This window comes from Polyodon spathula, chromosome 24 (genome assembly GCF_017654505.1).
Source record: "Polyodon spathula isolate WHYD16114869_AA chromosome 24, ASM1765450v1, whole genome shotgun sequence".
Classification (NCBI taxonomy): Eukaryota; Metazoa; Chordata; class Actinopteri; order Acipenseriformes; family Polyodontidae; genus Polyodon; species Polyodon spathula.
The window spans coordinates 19,509,923-19,528,923 of NC_054557.1; the positions used below are offsets into that span (position 1 = coordinate 19,509,923).

Sequence of the window (19,001 nt, forward strand, 5' to 3'; positions counted from 1 at the left end):
CACTTTCTGGAAATGAGTAAGAGAGGAGTGTCCAATAGGATATCATACAAACAAAGCTTTTCCGACCGGAGGGAGGGCTTTCATTTCGGGGCTTGAACTTTCCGACTGCTTTTCGTGTTCCGAGCAAAAATCTAAAAACGTAAGGGTGAGAGCAATCGCACCCCACCCCCCCTCCCCCCAATTCCTACAGAATGAGAAATGTTATGCAAATTCAGTGGGTACCTAATTAACACCCTTTTCAATATACATCTAAGCATCTTGTTGGCCTTTTTTTTATAACTTCCCCACATTGTCTAGATGAAGACATTTCTGAGTCAACATAAACTCCTAGATCTTTTTCATAGATTCCTTCTTCAAATTTCAGTATCTCCCATATCGTATCTATAATGCACATTTTTATTTCCTGCGTGCAGTACCTTACACTTTTCTCTATTAAATGTCATTTGCCATGTGTCTGCCCAGTTTTGAATCTTGTCTAGATCATTTTGAATGACCTGTGCTGCTGCAAAAGTGTTTGCCACTCCTCCTATTTTTGTGTTGTCTGCTAATTTAACAGGTTTGCTTACTATACCAGAATCTAAATCATTAATGTAGATTAGGAATAGCAGAGGACCTAATACTGATCCCTGTGCTACTCCACTGGTTACCTCGCCTCGCTCCATTTTGAGGTTTCTCCTCTAATCAGCGGTTGTATTTTAACAACGTTATTTCCATTGCATGAGAGTAGATGTTAAAACTTCATGCTGATTTGAACTGGGTTCTCACCAAGATAAGCACCAACTAAGACTCAGCTTTGCAGTAAACTAATGGGATCCATCTGCATCTCCATCCTTTTGCGTTTCCTTCCATCTGATGATGTAGGTATCCTTCTGTCTGGTGTTGATGGCTGAAGCGTAATGCTGGCTCCAGGGATCAGCTCATTTTGCCTCCCCAGCGCATCAGCCACACACAACGGCTGCGACGCTGGACCGGGGATCCGCCACAGTACGGTCTCCCCAGCGCATCAGCATGACAAGCGTCTGGATTGAGCTAAGGAACATCTCTGGGGTCTTCAAGTGGGCACCTTCCATTTACCGTGTTCATATTTATATTTATATTTATTTATGTATTTCTATATTTATGTATTCATTTATGGATTTACTTATTTTTCATTTCGTCATAAAATATCCTGCGTAACCGAATCTATAATTTAATAAAATATATATTCAAATGAGTTCTCTAAATATTTTTTTCTTTGTCCTGCTGTACTAGCTTTATAATTCTGTTCTATTAAATGTATCTTCTCTTGTTTCTCCTGAAACACGCTCCGCCTTCACTACCCTTCAACCCCACCTGTCCATTGATTGAAATCCTCAAATCATGTATAAACTGTGGTTTGCGTCATTAACATACAGGTTTCTCATTTAAATACTGACTAATTATGCCACCCATTCCACCTGTCAGAAAACAGCAGAGAAGATGAGAGTCGGGTTAGACAGCGAGTTTCAGACTGTCGGAAAACACTGTCTCACGGGCAATCATTTTTCATTTTAATCTGTACTCTGCAGTTCTGGGGCAAATTGGTCAGAAATTAAAATACAATTTAACTGTTTCAGTAACTTACTATGCAGGCAAACTTGTAGGAACAGCAGCTTTTTCATAGCCTGGAGACAAAGAAAGTCCTGGTGAATTTTATATATATATATATTAATTACACACACACACACACACACACACACACACACACACAGGGGTGCCGTGTCTTTCTCCCCCTGATTTAACTTGAATCTTGAATTTTTTCCCCAGATTTATAAATGTTGTAAAAATAAATATACTTTTTTTTTTAAATGTGTACATTCAGATATAATCTATAAATCTTAAAATGTTTAGCAACTTTTCAACATTTAAATGGTAAGTCTTATATTATACACACACACACACACGTTATTAAATATTAGATTTAGCTGGGAAAAAACACAAGATTTAAGTTAAATCTGGAAAAAAAGGACATGTTAAAATATTTTATTTTTTATTTTTTAATACGACATCCTGGAACACAAACTGTATATATAAGGACGACCATCCGATGCACAAAACTGATATCACATTAAAACAAATTACAACGATGTCGTTCGTTAGTACAAGTTTCATATAAAAGAAAAGACACACACAGGACTGACTCGATCCCCTCTCCCCACCAATTAATATATGAGACCCTGCTGTGTTATAGTAAATAACTAACGAGTAGCGCTATTTAAACTAGGACACGTGCAATAGCGACCACGTTGTTAGAGACACTACGCTTACTGTAATCAAGGACTTGCCACAGAAAATAAAACCCCCAAACACATGCACGATTCTTACTTCCTGAGTACACTTCTGTTATCAACCCGGGCACGCAGCCGTCTCCGCAGCCTCTTCTCTCAGGTCTGATAATGCATGGAGGCACTCTGCGATATATTTGAATTTCCCACTTTGAGACTCGCAGCCAATAGAAAATGCCGACGTGCGCCTTCTTGACAGGTATTTCATTTCAGTTCCGATCCTTGGGCGCGCCTCCCGGAAACACTACATGAATAAGTATGAATTCACAATGGATCAAATTACAGAGATACAATTCTCTCACTACACGACACACGATATGGGTAATAAAGGATGCCGCCTACACATGTAAGGTTGTATTTGTAATGACTCGGGGACGATGCAAGGGGTCCAACAATGAAGGTTGCATTAATTTTCTTTATCAGAACACAGCGTAGTTTATCCAACACATAAAAAAATTAGCTCCACTCCTCCGCTTGCCTTTTTCTCCTTCCCCTTTATCACACATGTCTTAGCGCTGGAAAGGAGGCTGGTGCAGTAACGGAAAGGGGAAAACACAAGGGGGTATTACACAGGGGCAAGTGCTGCTGCGGGTGCGTAACAGCATTTGCGTTCCAGAGAGGCCTCCGTGTCAATTTTAAGTAGTGCCCATATTAGAAGAGTTCATTTTAAAACAAAACGTATTTTTAGAGTGAAATGCATTACATTGTAATGTTTCTTCCAGTTTAAAGAAAATAGAAATAAAAATTTACAACGATTATTATTATTATTATTATTATTATTTTTTACAAAACATTACAAAAAAATACTAAATTCAGTTCTTTTAAATCAGTTCCATTCAGTAGGGACGTTGGTTTGCAGCAAGGCATGCGCCCTGGTGGATCGCATAAACTTCTTGTATGTTCTTAAGTAGTGCAGGTCTACATTTCTGACTTCCAGACAGCGAGGTGCACAGAGTCCTCTGCAACAGTTGCCTGGTTGAGGTGTTGAAGCTCGGGGTGGAGAGCGAAAGGAAGGAGTCATAAGAACATGAGACATTCCAGAACGGGAAAAGGCTTCGGTGCCAGCGTGGTCCGATAGCACTTCATCGTTAATCGGGCCGCTCTCCCCTGTACTCTCTCCAGTGCCTCAATGTCTTTCTTATGATACGGGGACCTAAACTGTACACAGTATTCTAGGTGTGGTCATGCCAGCACATTATATCATTTTAATATAACTTCTCTAGATTTGAATTCAACTGTCTCTGCTCTATAGCCTGTCAAGTTGACTTTAGACTCATCCCCTGAAAGAAATCTAATAAATATAAACAAGGTCTACTCTTCCTAAAGCCATGCTGGCTGTCTCCTATAACGTTGTTATTATATAAATATTATAATATTTTTCCCCTTATTGTCCAGCGATTGGCTAGTCTTGCTGCTCTCTGTGATGTCACAGCCGGTCTCATTGAGCCACTGCACTGAAGCGCTGGGGTATCCTCTCGAGATGCAGCTCAGGAGAGCCTGGTCGGGGCTGTCCGGACTGTCAGTAACGACCAGCTGAGGCTCGACGAATTCAGCTGCGGACAGAAACGACAACAGCATTTTAAAATCATGTGATCCAAACCAACAGAAATGAGCCAGCTGACTAAATCGATTACTGTGCGCAGTGGAGCGCGTCCGACGTCATGTTTACATGGAACCAATGTTGTAATTGTAAGCTGTCCCTGACAAATGCATAGAAATAAATACAAATAAATAAATAAATAAATACTGTCAGCACTCCAAAGTGACTTTGCTGCACACAGTCCCAAGTGGCAGGCAGTGTGAATACATTGCAGAACTACAGTGTTGCAGCTCTCAGTGCTGCATACACGATGACACTGACCTGCCACTAGGAGCTGCACGTCTCCCCGATGACACTGACCTGCCACTAGGAGCTGCACGTCTCCCCGATGACACTGACCTGCCACTAGGAGCTGCACGTCTCCCCGATGACACTGACCTGCCACTAGGAGCTGCACGTCTCCCCTGGTGCTCTCCACTTGGTTGGCGACAGCGCAGGTGTACCGGCCCTCATCCTCCCCCCGCACCTGTTTCAGTCTGAGGGAGGCATTCCCCACACTGAGCTGCTCTGGGAACAGCTGGGTCCGATTCCTGTAGGCTTCATTCTGCAGATCCAGCTGGTCTCGACCGTAATAGAAACTGTGGACCACATGATCGACAGGAGGGCGTTGCCAGGTAACCACCAATCCGCTGAGATCAGCCCCCTCTTTATAGGAGAAAGACCAGCTGAGAGTGACATCACTGCCGAGAGGTGACGTCACTGGAGGCCGGGGCACTGTAACTGCATCACAGACTGGCACAAAAAAAAAAAAAAAAATAAAAATAAAATATATATATATATATATATATATATATATATATATATATATATATATATATATATATATATATATATATATATATATTCATTCTATTTCCATTTAAAAATAAAATGTCATCAAATCTAGTTCCTCCGAATTGTTTGAAGAAATATCCTCGAGCTGCGTGCCTGGGCTCCCTTCATTGAGCTGGTGAGTGACGTGTTGCTCAAGACTGCTACCGTGAAGAGACATGTGAAAAACACACCAGAAGAACATCTGCTCATGAAACCACTGGGAAAGATCCAGACCTACAGAATACAACGAAAACACCATATATAGGCCAGATGCAACACAGGCACGTTTACTAACAGGTCCAATCACCGCGTTTTATATGAATACAGCATTATTATTATTATTATTATTTTTTGTTTTATTAACTTTTTCACAGACTTAAAACAACTTTTCAAATCGTTTCATGGAAACTAAACCTTTTTTTTTGTAAACGCGGCTGAAAGTTTCATTACTTCACACACTCGGAAGACGCTTGCTATATTCTGAAATATTCTGGCATGGCTACGGAATCTTCATTCTCATTAGCGGAGTTATTGTCCAGCCCCAACGTAATAACACAGCTGACGGAGCTGACAAAGTTCATGTGTTTCATTAGATACATCAACACGGCTATTACGATAAGTTTAATACCCGCACGTCGTTCTAGAGCGTGCACAATGTGTAAAACGAGCGGTGTGTTACTTATTACCGATTAGAACATGTGAACAGCACAAAGCCATTCCATTCCGTGCCAGGAGATGGCGCTGCTGTGTTAGCAATGCCGTTTCAATCTGTGCGCCTTTTACCGCCTTGCTTTGCCTTGATTGCAAACCAGTGCTAGACCTGTCCGATGTGCGCATGCCCACATTAACGTGACGTTTAACGCAAGCAATGCCTCATACCACATATATTTCTAACTTTATGAATAAGTGTAACGTAGATCTGCTTAATTAAGCGCCAACAAACCGTGAAATAACAGTTTGTATGCATTCCAATTCATTATGTAGGCGGGCTACGTTTCAAGGCTAAACCTCGCATATTCTCCCATGTAAATGAGATAGCAGTAGTAGACGATTAATATCACGTGTTGCTTCTTAGTTCTTCATATCAGAAACACTTTCTTAATGTCACATAATTAATCCTCACATTCATTCTTTTGTAACTCTTATACAAAATAGAAGCCCTTGTGCAGTTTCTAATATAGCAATATACATTTTCAATGTATTTAAAGCAAGGAACTGAATATTCTCTGTTGTTCATTGATTATATAGTGTATGATTAATTAGATGTGTAATTATGCAAATAAACCGTTAGTCTTTTCCTGTCTTGTCTCTTGCATATAGATCCTCTATTCAAGGCATGCATATATTACACTTAATATGTAAATGAGAATTAAGTACGAGTTCATGTTGGATGTTGCAATGCAGTATACAGCTAAATATCGTTCGATTCAATTGAATATAGGTGATAAATGAGTAATATTGTGTATATATTTCCATAGGCTGACAGTATTATGCCTAAGGCAAACAGAAAGTCAGTCAGGGAGGATCACACAGCAGGACTGGGTCCAAATGTCCCTCTGGATCCTGAAGCTGTCATGCCTGTCAATCTTTCAGGAATGACCTTAGAATCGTCATCAACTGTGCTGCACTAAAGGCATTTCTGTCTGTGAGAAAGAAATTCACAGAAGGGACATTTAATGAACTTGCAGCTAGGGGAATATAAATATGTGAGGTCATAGGATGGGAATATATGTTAAAGTTGATTTACTGTGTTTATTTTTAACATTTTGATACTATAATTACTGAATTAAGTCGAAAATTCTAATTCAAATAATAGTTTTGAGTACATTTGTAGAGCCTACGTTGCGTATGAAGAAAACGTTCGTGTGTCAGGCATTCCAGGATTATAAGAGGAGGCGTGTGGGTGGAGGGGTCGTGTTGCCAGGTCCTTTCTCTCTAAAGTGTGCTTGGGTTAGGGAGGAGGAAGGCACGCAGCTGTGGCCGAGCCTCTGCCTGACAGATATGGTGGATTTCCTTAAAATAAGCCCACCAGCTGAACTGGTCCGCCAGCTTCTTAATGAATCGCTGCGGTGAGGGGAGGAGATTATTGGGCATTCTAAATTGGGGTAAAATAATTGGGCATTCTAAATTCCTTAAGAAAAAATAAAATAAAAGAAGCAGGAACAGCTCCAGACTGTGGAGGATTTCTTCCTCTGTGCTTCAGGAATCATCCTCGTCGAAAAGATATCACTGAGCATGACAGAGAAAAGAGGCTATTAAAAGCAGTGCCATTGAAAACACAGTGCGTGTCGCTTGCCTTCATTTATTCAGATATAGCTTAACAAGAACATGGGCATCTGTTTAGTTTCAATACTACAGTTTAGCAAATCTAATGCCTGGGAATGAGAGGAAGCATCTCAGAACATTAAAGATCTCAGAGCTTACTGGGCCGACCCAACGTGCTGAAGGAGACTTTAAAATGGGTCTCACTGCTTCTCTTATACCTTCCCCTTGTGGTAATAAAAAAATGAAGTGGTGTTTCCATGCCAGGCCACTAGATGGTAGTGTTGCTCCGTAAAGCGTCATGTTGAATTCCTACAGCGAGGAACAAGAGACCTGGAAGTAAATGACTTTTAATAAACAACTTGTTGAAACTGAAGAAAGGGTTTGGATGCCTCCGAGTTTCAGACGTCATTGAACGTTTCGGGCTTCTGAAGACAATCTTGCTTCATGAAACAACCCCATTCTTTCAGTCTGAATGAACAACAGCCATCCGGACTGAGGCAGTTTGTCACCACTGTGAGCAGCTCTGTTTTAACAGAATGTTGCTCATTGCAATGTTAATCAATGCCGTGTTAGAACTGATTAAAAGGGAATAGGGATTTGTTTTAAAAAGAAACATGAAATGGATCTGAATTTGAATGAAAAACAGAAATAACAAAACAACCCTGGCACATTAGGAGTGTAAGACTGAAGTAGACCCCGAACAAAAAACACAAACGAAAATAAATGACTATTTTGTTTGACATTTTCCAACAAAACATATTTGATGACGATCGTGAACAGGACAGTGTAGTTAATCAAGTCATTTTTAATACAAACACGCCCACGACGTGTTGCACTGCTCCTTACTGAACAAGAGCACATCTTACTGCATTGTTTTTAATAAACTGAAATTCAAAAAATAAATAAATAAATAATAATAATGGTTTGACATTTTCACCTACAGAAACACTGTTAAGATAATTGTTACAATTAAGTCATAATACTATTAACAGATCAGGAGAGTAAGTTGGTCCATGTGATCTTGCTAAGCCAATCACAGCACGTAATTTAAACAAGCCATTTTATAAACTAATAATAACAATATGTTTTATAAACAGTGGTTTAATACTGTCAGTGATAATATGTGGAATTATGTTGCTCTCTGTATTAGTTTATATTATTATTATTATTATTATTATTATTAGACAAAAATGACTGCAAAAGATTTAGAAGTGAGTAGTTTTTCGAGATTTACGATTATACTGTAAATACAGTATAATCGTAAATCTCGAAAAACTACTCACTTCTAAATCTTTTGTAGTCATTTTTGTATTACTTTAGTATAAATACATGTTAATTTGGATTCATATGTTGTTTTTTTCTGACTTTATGTGAACGAAAAGATACAAATGTGCCCGTTTTCCCATTGGAAATAGTGATATTTCGAAATATCACTGTCCTGGTCACAAAAGCAAAGTTTGTGGGGAATAATAGCCATTTTCTATACTTTTGAGGCATAAGCAATTAGGAAATAACACTTACTACCCAGGAACCAAAAAAAAAAAAAAATTGTTACACGGTGTAATTATCTGGCACCGAAACAAAATGCTACTGCTCCCCTAGTAAGAAAACTGCCAATGAAAGCAGCGGTGGTCAGAAGATAAATTGTGTTGTGTGCGTGTGTGCGTGCGTGCGTGTATAGTATAGGTATATATTTTTTTATTCACAAGGACTTTCTTTGTCTCCAGGCTATGAAAAAGCTGCTGTTCCTACAAGTTTGCCTGCATAGTAAGTTACTGAAACAGTTAAATTGTATTTTAATTTCTGACCAATTTGCCCCAGAACTGCAGAGTACAGATTAAAATGAAAAATGATTGCCCGTGAGACAGTGTTTTCCGACAGTCTGAAACTCGCTGTCTAACCCGACTCTCATCTTCTCTGCTGTTTTCTGACAGGTGGAATGGGTGGCATAATTAGTCAGTATTTAAATGAGAAACCTGTATGCAAATATATCGGGTATACAATAACATGTATTATTACATAGTGCATCATAAAAAAGGGACAAGTGTTTCTTTCAAAACTACACAGTTGAGAGCTGTCGGAGCCAATGGAATCGATAAACAGTTAAGACTCATGGAAAGAATATGGAATGAATCATATATCCGACTCGTTTCACCGCTTATCCAGAACTTCAAAACAACGAATCGAACCAGCTCTTACCCGGTAACGGGACCCGCGGTCGCAGCTGCACGGTCGAGTCTGACCGATTATATATATTCATATGAGCTTAACATGCACCCTACAGCACTCAGTATTCCCAGCTGGTCTCCCATCCAAGTACTAACCAAGCCCAACATTGCTTTGCTTAAGCATTGCACGATAAGTTCGATTTGAAGAGCTTTTTGCCGTCGGAGACGTTGCCCAGCGGTTACTACAAGGAAGTAGCTCTTCGTGACCCCCTCTGAATTCATCTGAGGAGAGGAGCAGGTGAGTGGGACGGGGGTGTGGCTTCAACTGAGGGGCTGCCTGCATTCATTCACTGCATCATCAGACCTGAGAGAAGAGGCTGCGGAGACGGCTGCGTGCCCGGATTGATAACAGAAGCGTACTCAAGAAGTAAGAATCGTGCATGTGTTTGTCTTTTTTCATTATATGAAACTTATACTAATGAACGACATCGTTGTAATTTGTTTTAATGTGATATCAGTTCTGTGCATCGGATGGTCGTCATTATATATACAGTTTGTGTTCTGCGGTGCCGTATTAAAAAATAAAAAAAAAATAAAAAAGTTAATATTTTAACATGTCCTTTTTTTCCAGATTTAACTTAAATCTTGTGTTTTTTCCCAGCTAAATCTAATATTTAATAATGTGTGTGTGTGTGTGTGTGTGTGTGTGTGTCATGTCAAAATGCCACCAAAAACGTACCGGGCAGCAGGCGAAGCCAAGTCAATTAAATGTACTGTTTGTTTATCTCAGAATCCAGAACTCATGGAAAAGGTATTTTGTAGACATCTGAACAATCAAAAATAAGCTTGATGTTTTCTTTTTTTCATCAGGAGCACGGAAACATTAACAGAGTTCAGAATGTATTTTTTTCCCCCCCGTCAGAGCTGGGTATTCCTCCCTGCGTCACGATGACCCACCTGGTCCTACGAAACCACAGGTGGGGGGCACAACGAAGGCAGCGGCTCTGGCTTCCAGGCTCTGCTGGACCTGGAGGGGAGACAGCGAGAGGGGACACAGGGTCAGAACACGCAGGAAAGCTCCCTGCTTCACAGACGCAGCAGGCCTCTGCGAGTCCATTACAGTGCGCGTGTCGCTCTCACCTGTCTGTAGGTGTTGGTTCCTATGATGGCCCGGATCACGGGTTCCGTTGGCATGGCGACAGCTACAGGCCCCTCCTCGGGTTCTGGCTCCAGCTCCGGCTCCACCTCCATCTCGTCTGTGACTGAGGGCCCCGAGACTGGCGCACCCAGCAAATCCTGCTCAAACCTGGGGGGGGGAGAGAGAGGCGCTGCAGGGTAAGGCTCTGGGATCAGAGATCTACCGCACGTACAGCTCTGGCCAAAGGTTTTGCATCACCCTATAGAATTAACTCATTTTGCTTCGTCAAGTCGAATGAAGCCTGCTGAACACTACATTTAACATATTTTAAAGTTTTCCCATATTATGTTTTTACCAGATACTTAACTGAGAAAAACTGGGACATGTCAAAATCTAACATGAAATACCACTGCACTACTAGTAAGGCTTCTGGTAGAATTTTTGCCAGATTTTGCTACTTTGATTACATGTCAAATAAAAGATCTAAATTATGTTCATACAGTTCCCTTTCAACTCAAAGACGACCACCAACCAATACTTTTGGTATATGTCTGCCTTTAGGTAGGTATTCACTGAGAATTTTATGTAAGGGCTGCCGATAGGCCCCTCCGTGGAGTGATGTCTTCGGTCCCGTCTCGGAGCCCTCTTCCTCTTCTGCCTCTCACCTAGAGCTCCTCTGAGTCGACTGGAGTTCTCTTTGTGCAGCGAGCCGGCTTGCCGCTCCCGTCGAATCTCCATTTCAACTGACAAAGGCGGGTCTCAGTAAATCAAACTGAAATACTCACAGAGCCATCTCAGCCTCCATCTCCTTCAAACGGTCCTCTCCTGTCTTGACCGCCATCTTCGCTGTAGCCTGCAAGAGTAAGCAATGATGCTTGAATAGTGAATGCAGATCTGGGGCAGTACTGCAATGCACACCTGGGCTGTTACTGCAATGCAGATCCTTGCAAGTGTATGTTCTTGCAGCCAGTGCTTGAAGTGGACCGGTGCATGCCGACCACCACTTTTCTATTCCAAAGACTTGTGTCCCTGTGTAGGGACAGGAAGTGGTACATCATCAGGATGTGGTACGCGTACCAAAACCTGACACGTGTAACATCAGAAAACGGTACGCTGTCAATGCTGTGACTGCCCACTGCAAAAAACACTATGAACAGGTCAAAGTTCACCACCAACACTATATCTGTTTATAATTTACATAACCCACGTCGTAGCTCCCAGGTATTTCCTCCCCATACACATGGCCCGTGCGACTACGAAGCCCAGAAGGCACTGGAAGTCATTCTTGCTGCTGCTCTGTTAGGTGAGTGCTCTTTAATTCGGGTTACACATTTCACGCATTACTCTGACCTATAATACTAACAACTTCTCTTTGCTTCACAATATTAATAAACCTGTACAAGAGATGTACTTCTGAGATATTCTCCGCTCCGAGCGGCACTTCATTTATGAAATGAACATTCCTAACAAAGCTGTAACGGTTTCACTTCAGGATTTTGATTTTTCTTTCGTCGTTTAAACCTTAAGAGCAGAGTATTTTACTAAACGTTTAAACTAAAACATTCCGTTAAAAAAAGGGCAGGTTTGCAGACTTCATTCTTAAATGTATCTCTGGAAACACAAGCACTGGAAGTTAGCGGTTTTTAAACTAGTTGAAATGTAACACGTTTTGTTTTAATTATTAGTGACCTTTGTTTTTTCATATGGATCATCAAATCCAATGCAGATATCTAGCCCATTTCACCTCCCTCAATTCATTTCGAACGAGGCAGCTGTCGGTGTTGTTTTTTTGTTTTGTTTTATTTTTGGGTATTTATTTATTTTTTTGTTTTTAAATAAGGGAGGGGAAAATGAACTATAATTTCCAGTTAGTGACTCATTCTCTCCCACCTGCTATGCTAACATTTAATTTTCCACCTCAAGCATACCCAACGTTCACATCAACTTCTGATTCAACAGAAAAAAAAAATTAAATACAATCCTCACCTTTTTAAAATATCAGCCTTGTTTGTTTTATATCGTTCCTGTAAATAGTTTGCAAACACAGCTTCCCGAGTCGCGTTCCGAATGCGTCATCAGTTGAGCGGAATGACGTTTAGTGTGTTTCCAGCGTGTGCCTGTCTGTGCGTGCATGCATGTGCGTGTGTCTGTCTGTGCGTGCATGCATGTGCGTGTGCCTCGCCCACGCACTCGGTACCGCTGTGCGTGCATGCATGTGCGTGTGCCTGTCTGTGCGTGCATGCATGTGCGTGTGCCTGTCTGTGCGTGCATGTGTGCGTGCATGTGTGCGTGCATGCATGTGCGTGTGCTGTCTGTGCGTGCATGCATGTGCGTGTGTCTGTCTGTGTGTGCATGCATGTGCGTGTGTCTGTCTGTGTGTGCATGCATGTGCGTGTGCCTGTCTGTGCGTGCATGCATGTGCGTGTGCCTGTCTGTGCGTGCATGCATGTGCGTGTGTCTGTCTGTGCGTGCATGCTGTGCGTGTGCCTGTCTGTGCGTGCATGCATGTGCGTGTGTCTGTCTGTGCGTGCATGCATGTGCGTGTGTCTGTCTGTGTGTGTGCATGTGCGTGCATGTCTGTGTGTGCATGTGTGCTGTCTGTGCGTGCATGCATGTGCGTGTGTCTGTCTGTGTGTGCATGCATGTGCGTGTGTCTGTCTGTGTGTGCATGCATGTGCGTGTGTCTGTCTGTGCGTGCATGCATGTGCGTGTGCCTTGTGCGTGTGTGTCTGTGCGTGCATGCATGTGCGTGTGTCTGTCTGTGCGTGCATGCATGTGCGTGTGTCTGTCTGTGTGTGTGTGCATGCATGTGCGTGTTTGTGTTTTATTAAAAGGTGCTAAAAATATTTGATTCTGTGTTTTCAGTTCAGATGGCCATATGGTGAAATCAAGAAATAGGGTTTAAAACTGTGCGAGGGTGGGAGAACGCGCTTAGTTATATTCTCAAGTATCACCAGTCAGCTACAGAATCCGTTCATGTAACCGAATTTCTGTTCATGTTTGGAAAAAAAGTATTTCTACATTTTGATGTTTACTGTGGGATACTAAAGACGAGAGTAAGTCAGCCTAACCCTTTCTATAGAGCAGGGCTTCCCAAACTCTGTCCCGGGGACCCCCTGTGGCTTCTGGTTTCCATTCCAACCGAGCTCGTAATTACTGGACTAGACCCTTCATTGAACAGATAGTGTGCTTAATTAGACCTTCTTATTTGTTTTCAGCTCCTGAACAGTTACAGATCAAGTTTAGGTTTTAGGTTTTAACGAAACTGAAAAATGAGAACAAAACTACCGCGTTTAGGTTTTCGCTCCCTTTTCGACTCGTTGGGACTCCCCCCACACACTTTACAGTAATATCTATATATATATATATATATATATATATATATATATATATATATATATATATATATATATATATATATATATATATATATATATAGATACATTTGACAGTGTACTTACTGTGATTTATATTTTTTTGTAGTCCTTTCCTTCTGTTTTGACATCCAGATTTGTGTTTCTTTTTATTTGGAGGTTCCAGAGGCGGGTTTCATTTTTTGCTGGGTTAAAGTCGCAGAATTCGGTTTTATGACAGAACGCTTGTCACATGAAAGTCTTGATTGTTGGAAAGTTAATTAGTATAATGAATGTCGAGATCAGCCAATAATCTCGACAGTAATCTCAAATCCCTGCGACAGAATCCAATAGGGATTGGGAAAAAGCGGGACTAAAGGAACGGGATGTAAGCAGAAAACAGGAGGGAGATCTGAAATGTTTCGCTGCACTGCGCGCATGCAGTTTAGTTTAGTTGAGTGAAAACGAAACGTTTCTGCTGCTAAAGGCTGCGTAAATAGTCTAGCTGGCACAGAAATGGTACATTTACTCCTGTTTCCAACTTTATTTCTGTACGTGTGCGCTTTTTGTCTGGGTGCTGATGCAGGCCTTGGCTATTTTGTGCTTAGTTGTTGTGACTTGATCGATTATAAGCTAAGCATTCTTATTGACAAGTTCCCAAAACACACCATAAATAATTGAACACGATTATTAGTAAAACGACCCTTTGCTTTTTGTAACACAACAGCTGCTATCGTTCAATTTCAACAAATACCAATTATCGCAATGACTTGGGAGGCGCTGTTGTTATGTCTCGTTTTCGTTTTTTTTAAGGCAGAACAACTTTGAAACGGAAGCATTGCAGCTTTCGTCAAGCAAAAAAGGAGAATGTGTCATTCAACAACATTACATTGTCAGGCAAGCCACTGCCTTTAAGCCTTTTATCTTCTCACAGAAACTGCTTTGGGGGGGGGGGGCGCCCTGGCGAGCTTGGTGCCGCGTTATTCCCCCCCCTTCCCCCCCGCCGCTTACATTATCAAATTTACTGATGAAACAGGTCAGCCGTCACGTGAGTGTTAAACTCGTTGACAGAGAGAAAGAATAAAAAACTAAACCTGACAGCGTAACTATGTACCTTATTTTTTACCAGGAAAATAATAATAATCTAGCATTTTCTAAATGCATATACAATGGGAAAATAAACAGCTTCCTCAGCCTCAGCATGTGAACTATGGACCGGCAGGGTGTGTGCCTCACCGATCACTATTGTGACCGTCAGCCATCTAGAGTTGATTTAAAAAAAAAAAAAATAGCTTCTAGGTTCGTGCTGTAATGTCCTTACTGATTCTAGAGCTGTACATCTAATAAATACATTTGACATAAAAGGTAGCAATAAACTCACACTATTATCTATTGAGGAGCTGTGACTGAGCCATGGCTATTGAATGAAGCAGTCAGGATTAAAAAAACAAACTATATATTCGCTTTAATGGTTGTTTACTGCTGTTTTATCAGTTTATATAAAACATGTGAAACACTTTGATAAAGCAAGAGAGGCATAGACTTTGGCAACTGTTGTGACTGGTGTTCTTAAATGCGTTAAGGGGACCTTTCCAGTAGCAATATCACCTGGAATTTGCGCTAACGAACGGAATCCGTGCAGTTTTGTGTAATGGTATGTGTTGTGTGCGACAGGCGGTCGTTATTGAAATATCCAGGCACATTCTGCCTCGTGTCTCTTCACTGAACACAATGATCACGTTGCAGGTGCGCTGTGATTGATGGGCTTGCTCTGTCTCCAGTCTATCAACAGGCTGCTGTTCATACACGTTTGGCTGCAAGGTAAGTTACTGAAAGCAAAAACAAAACCAAAAAAAAAGTTACATTTTATTTTTATTTCTGACAAGTTTGCCCCAGAACTACAGAGCACTGTAGCTATACCAATACAATTAATAATAATAATAATAATAATAATAATAATAATAATAATAATAATAATAATAATAATAATCAATTTAGCTATACTATGATCTTCTGTTGCGCTTCTTTCTCGAATTTCTTTCTCGCTGGTATTTACAGGACCTGTTCTGGTATTAATACACAGCAATGGCTGCTGCTGTTTTTTGTTCCAGTCTGTGATGCAGTTACAGTGCCCCCGTCTCCAGTGACGTCACCTCCAGGCAGTGATGTCATTCTCAGCTGCTCTTTTTCCTATAAAGAGGGGGCTGATCTCAGAGGATTGGTGGTTACCTGGCAACGCCCTCCTGTCGATCATGTGGTCCACAGTTTCTATTACGGTCGAGACCAGCTGGATCTGCAGAATGAAGCCTACAGGAATCGGACCCAGCTGTTCCCAGAGCAGCTCAGTGTGGGGAACGCCTCCCTCAGACTGAAACAGGTGCGGGGGGAGGATGAGGGCCGGTACACCTGCGCTGTCGCCAACCAAGTGGAGAGCACCAGGGGAGACGTGCAGCTCCTAGTGGCAGGTCAGTGTCATCGGGAGACGTGCAGCTCCTAGTGGCAGGTCAGTGTCATCGGGGAGCCGTGCAGCTCCAAGTCGCAGGTCAGTGTCATCGTGTATGCAGCACTGAGAGCTGCAACACTGTAGTTCTGCAATGTATTCACACTGCCTGCCACTTGGGACTGTGAGCAGCAAAGTCATTTTGGAGTGCTGACAGTATTTATTTATTTGTATTTATTTCTATGCGTTTGTCAGGGACAGCTTACAATTACAACACTGGTTCCATGTAAACATGACGTCGTACGCGCTCCACTGCGCGCAGTAATCGATTTAGTCAGCTGGCTCATTTCTGTTGGTTTGGATCACATGATTTTAAAATGCTGTTGTCGTTTCTGTCCGCAGCTGAATTCGTCGAGCCTCAGCTGGTCGTTACTGACAGTCCGGACAGCCCCGACCAGGCTCTCCTGAGCTGCATCTCGAGAGGATACCCCAGCGCTTCAGTGCAGTGGCTCAATGAGACCGGCTGTGACATCACAGAGAGCAGCAAGACTAGCCAATCGCTGGACAGGGATGGGCTGGTGGAAATCTCAAGTCACATTCTAGTGTCCAGGGATGCTAATTATACCTGTGTTCTTACCCACAGCCGACTGAAACAAACAGTCAAGAAGACGATCACTTTAACAAAGAAGGGTAAGAATATGACATGACTGCTGTTCATCACTGTAATGGATACGAGACTTGCAGTAAAAGGTTTTGCCTGGTTTTCGCTTGTGCGCTTTTTAAAATGAAGCTATCCCACACAACAGAAGGGGGACTGAACTCCAGTAATTATAGTAATTACAGGACACTTAACCTCACCTGTCCTTCCGCATCTCGTTATAGACACACTGACTCTCTGCTTTTCGCAATCACTGCAGAAGCGTTGGGGTGAATAACTATTCCTAATAATGACGGGGTTGCTGCAGGGCTGACTGGGAAAGGCTCTTTAAAACAGTCACCGAGTCGCTGTTGATTCTCACTAGGTTCTTTCTAATCCATAGGTTATCCGGAAAGACATCGCATTGTCTTGTGGGTCGTCTTCACAGTGATAGCAACGATGATCATTGTAATCTACCTGCTTTTCAAGCACCGCCGTGCTACCGGCACACCAGCAGGTAGTGGAGAACATGCCCTGTTCGGTAGAATGGCTTCCAGGAGTCCATCACACGTGTAGAAGTATCCTGTCTCAGGGAGTTGTTAATGTACATTGTAGAAGCTCTATTAACGGGTGGGCAGTATTGAGCAATACCGGACCGCTCAAGGGCGTAATGAGACCCGGGGCCACACGTAGCTTGTAGCTCCTGGAAGGTGCGGTATTTCCCAATAACGCCCACCCTGTCGGGTCTCTTTGCACTTAGAAAATGGACAGCTGTTACGAAAAAAAAGACAGAAACAAATTTTTTGGTTTAAAACTTCAACATTCGGTGGCTCAGGGATATCCGTCCAGGTGAAAAGGCACTTATGCCGGTACTTTTTATTTCCTGGTCATCTATTGAAAGCTAGTGCCAAGGATACTAGGCAATGAGGAAATAAAAAGCCAACTATAGAAAAATGAGTGCTGTCAGGTACCCGGCTGGGACGGTATTGCTCTTCCACGACACAAAGACAATCGGTGAACATTATTGCAAAACAAAGCGCTCTAATACAACATTAGGCAATTGACTAAACAGTATTCCAAAAACTGTTCTTGCCGTGCTTTCTCAGTCCTACAGTATTCATTCATTTGTTTATTGCCCCGTGCGTGTTAACCCGAGACAGAATCAACAAGAGGAAAGCGCGCTCACAAACACAAACTGGCTTTGAGGCTTTGGCGTAAAAAAAACGTAATTCTATAAATTTCTTGATTTTATTTAACTCTGTTAAGTGATTTTTAAACCAACATGTTACATATTCAACAAATCTATAAATAAATAAGCCATTCCACTGGACAGGAAAATTGGCAATGTTGTAACTATTTAAAAGGGAGATCAATTTCACCGTGGAAATTACAGAACGATAAGCTAAACATCAACCATATATAAAACCATAGAAACTAGAATAAGGGGAAAAATATTATAATATTTATATAATAACAATACATTAGGAGTGACAGCCAGCATGGCTTTAGGAAGGGTAGACCTTGTTTGTATTTATTAGATTTCTTTCAGGGGATGAAAGTCTAAAGTCAACTTGACAGGCTATAGAGCAGAGACAGTTGAATTCAAATCTAGAGAAGTTATATTAAAATTATATAATGTGCTGGTGACCACACCTAGAATACTGTGTACAGCTAGGTCCCAAGGATACTAGGCAATGAGGAAATAAAAAGCCAACGGCCCGAAAAATGAGTGCTGTCAGGTACCCGGCTGGGACGGTATTGCTCTTCCACGACACAAAGACAATCGGTGAACATTATTGCAAAATAAAGCGCTCTAATACAACATTAGGCAATTGACTAAACAGTATCCCTACTGAATGGAACTGATTTAAAAGAACTGAATTTAGTATTTTTTGTAATGTTTTGAAAAAAAAAAAAAAAAAAAAAAAATTGTAAATTTCTATGCAACAACCGTAATTTTCAAATGTTAAGAAAACCACCTTTAAAAGATTTTTGTTTTTACTGAAATTAATATTTCAATGTATTTCACTTTTATTTTTATTTTCTTTAAACTGTAAGAAACATCACAATGTCATGCATTTGACTCTAAAAATACGTTCTGTTTTCTTAAGTCTGGGTAAAATGAAATGTTTCTACATTTATTTGTAAATTTACACTGTTCTAGATCTTAATCTTGAAAGTTTGTCTTAGTATCTCACAATATTGACTTTTGATCTCATAATTATGATTGTAATTTTGTTGTCAATCAAAGACACCTCCTGCATAGTACTTAAGGGTATTATCG

At 41.3% G+C, this 19,001-nt stretch overlaps 3 protein-coding genes across 6 annotated transcripts in view; 1 reads left to right on the forward strand and 2 right to left on the reverse strand.

Moving 5' to 3' along the window:
* Positions 1 to 19,001, reverse strand: part of LOC121298982 (CD276 antigen-like) — a 29,994-nt gene that overhangs the window by 2,502 nt on the left and 8,491 nt on the right. The window contains exons 4-6 of one of the 2 annotated variants that reach the window (XR_005947349.1): positions 4,243 to 4,635; positions 2,344 to 3,856; positions 1,108 to 1,643 (exon numbers count right to left, since the gene is read on the reverse strand). Coding sequence is in view for 1 of the 2 variants with exons in the window: in XM_041226398.1 (XP_041082332.1) it covers positions 1,604 to 1,640 (37 nt within the window). In the remaining variant the exon portion in view is untranslated. Of the gene's footprint in view, positions 1 to 1,107; positions 1,644 to 2,343; positions 3,857 to 4,242; positions 4,636 to 19,001 lie in introns of those variants that run through there. The other variant, XM_041226398.1, reaches the window with a different exon arrangement.
* On the reverse strand, positions 4,746 to 12,380 carry LOC121298984 (RNA-binding protein 42-like). Of its 2 annotated transcripts, none has more exons than XM_041226402.1 (5): positions 12,274 to 12,380; positions 11,073 to 11,140; positions 10,290 to 10,455; positions 10,107 to 10,176; positions 4,746 to 4,950 (listed from the first exon to the last, which is right to left on the reverse strand). In XM_041226402.1, the coding sequence occupies exons 2-5, from the start codon at positions 11,126 to 11,128 to the stop codon at positions 4,763 to 4,765; spliced, it is 480 nt and encodes a 159-aa protein (XP_041082336.1). In that variant the 5' UTR covers positions 11,129 to 11,140; positions 12,274 to 12,380; the 3' UTR covers positions 4,746 to 4,762. The 2 variants fall into 2 exon arrangements, with proteins under 2 accessions (XP_041082336.1, XP_041082337.1); XM_041226403.1 differs by lacking the exon at positions 4,746 to 4,950 and adding an exon at positions 5,664 to 7,290.
* LOC121298980 (CD276 antigen-like) lies at positions 8,521 to 17,912 on the forward strand. 2 transcript variants are annotated; one of them, XM_041226395.1, is made up of 4 exons: positions 8,521 to 8,748; positions 15,752 to 16,105; positions 16,483 to 16,770; positions 17,121 to 17,912. In XM_041226395.1, exons 1-4 carry the CDS (start codon positions 8,712 to 8,714, stop codon positions 17,291 to 17,293), a joined length of 852 nt encoding a protein of 283 aa, XP_041082329.1. In that variant the 5' UTR covers positions 8,521 to 8,711; the 3' UTR covers positions 17,294 to 17,912. The 2 variants fall into 2 exon arrangements, with proteins under 2 accessions (XP_041082329.1, XP_041082328.1); XM_041226394.1 differs by lacking the exon at positions 8,521 to 8,748 and adding an exon at positions 15,363 to 15,461.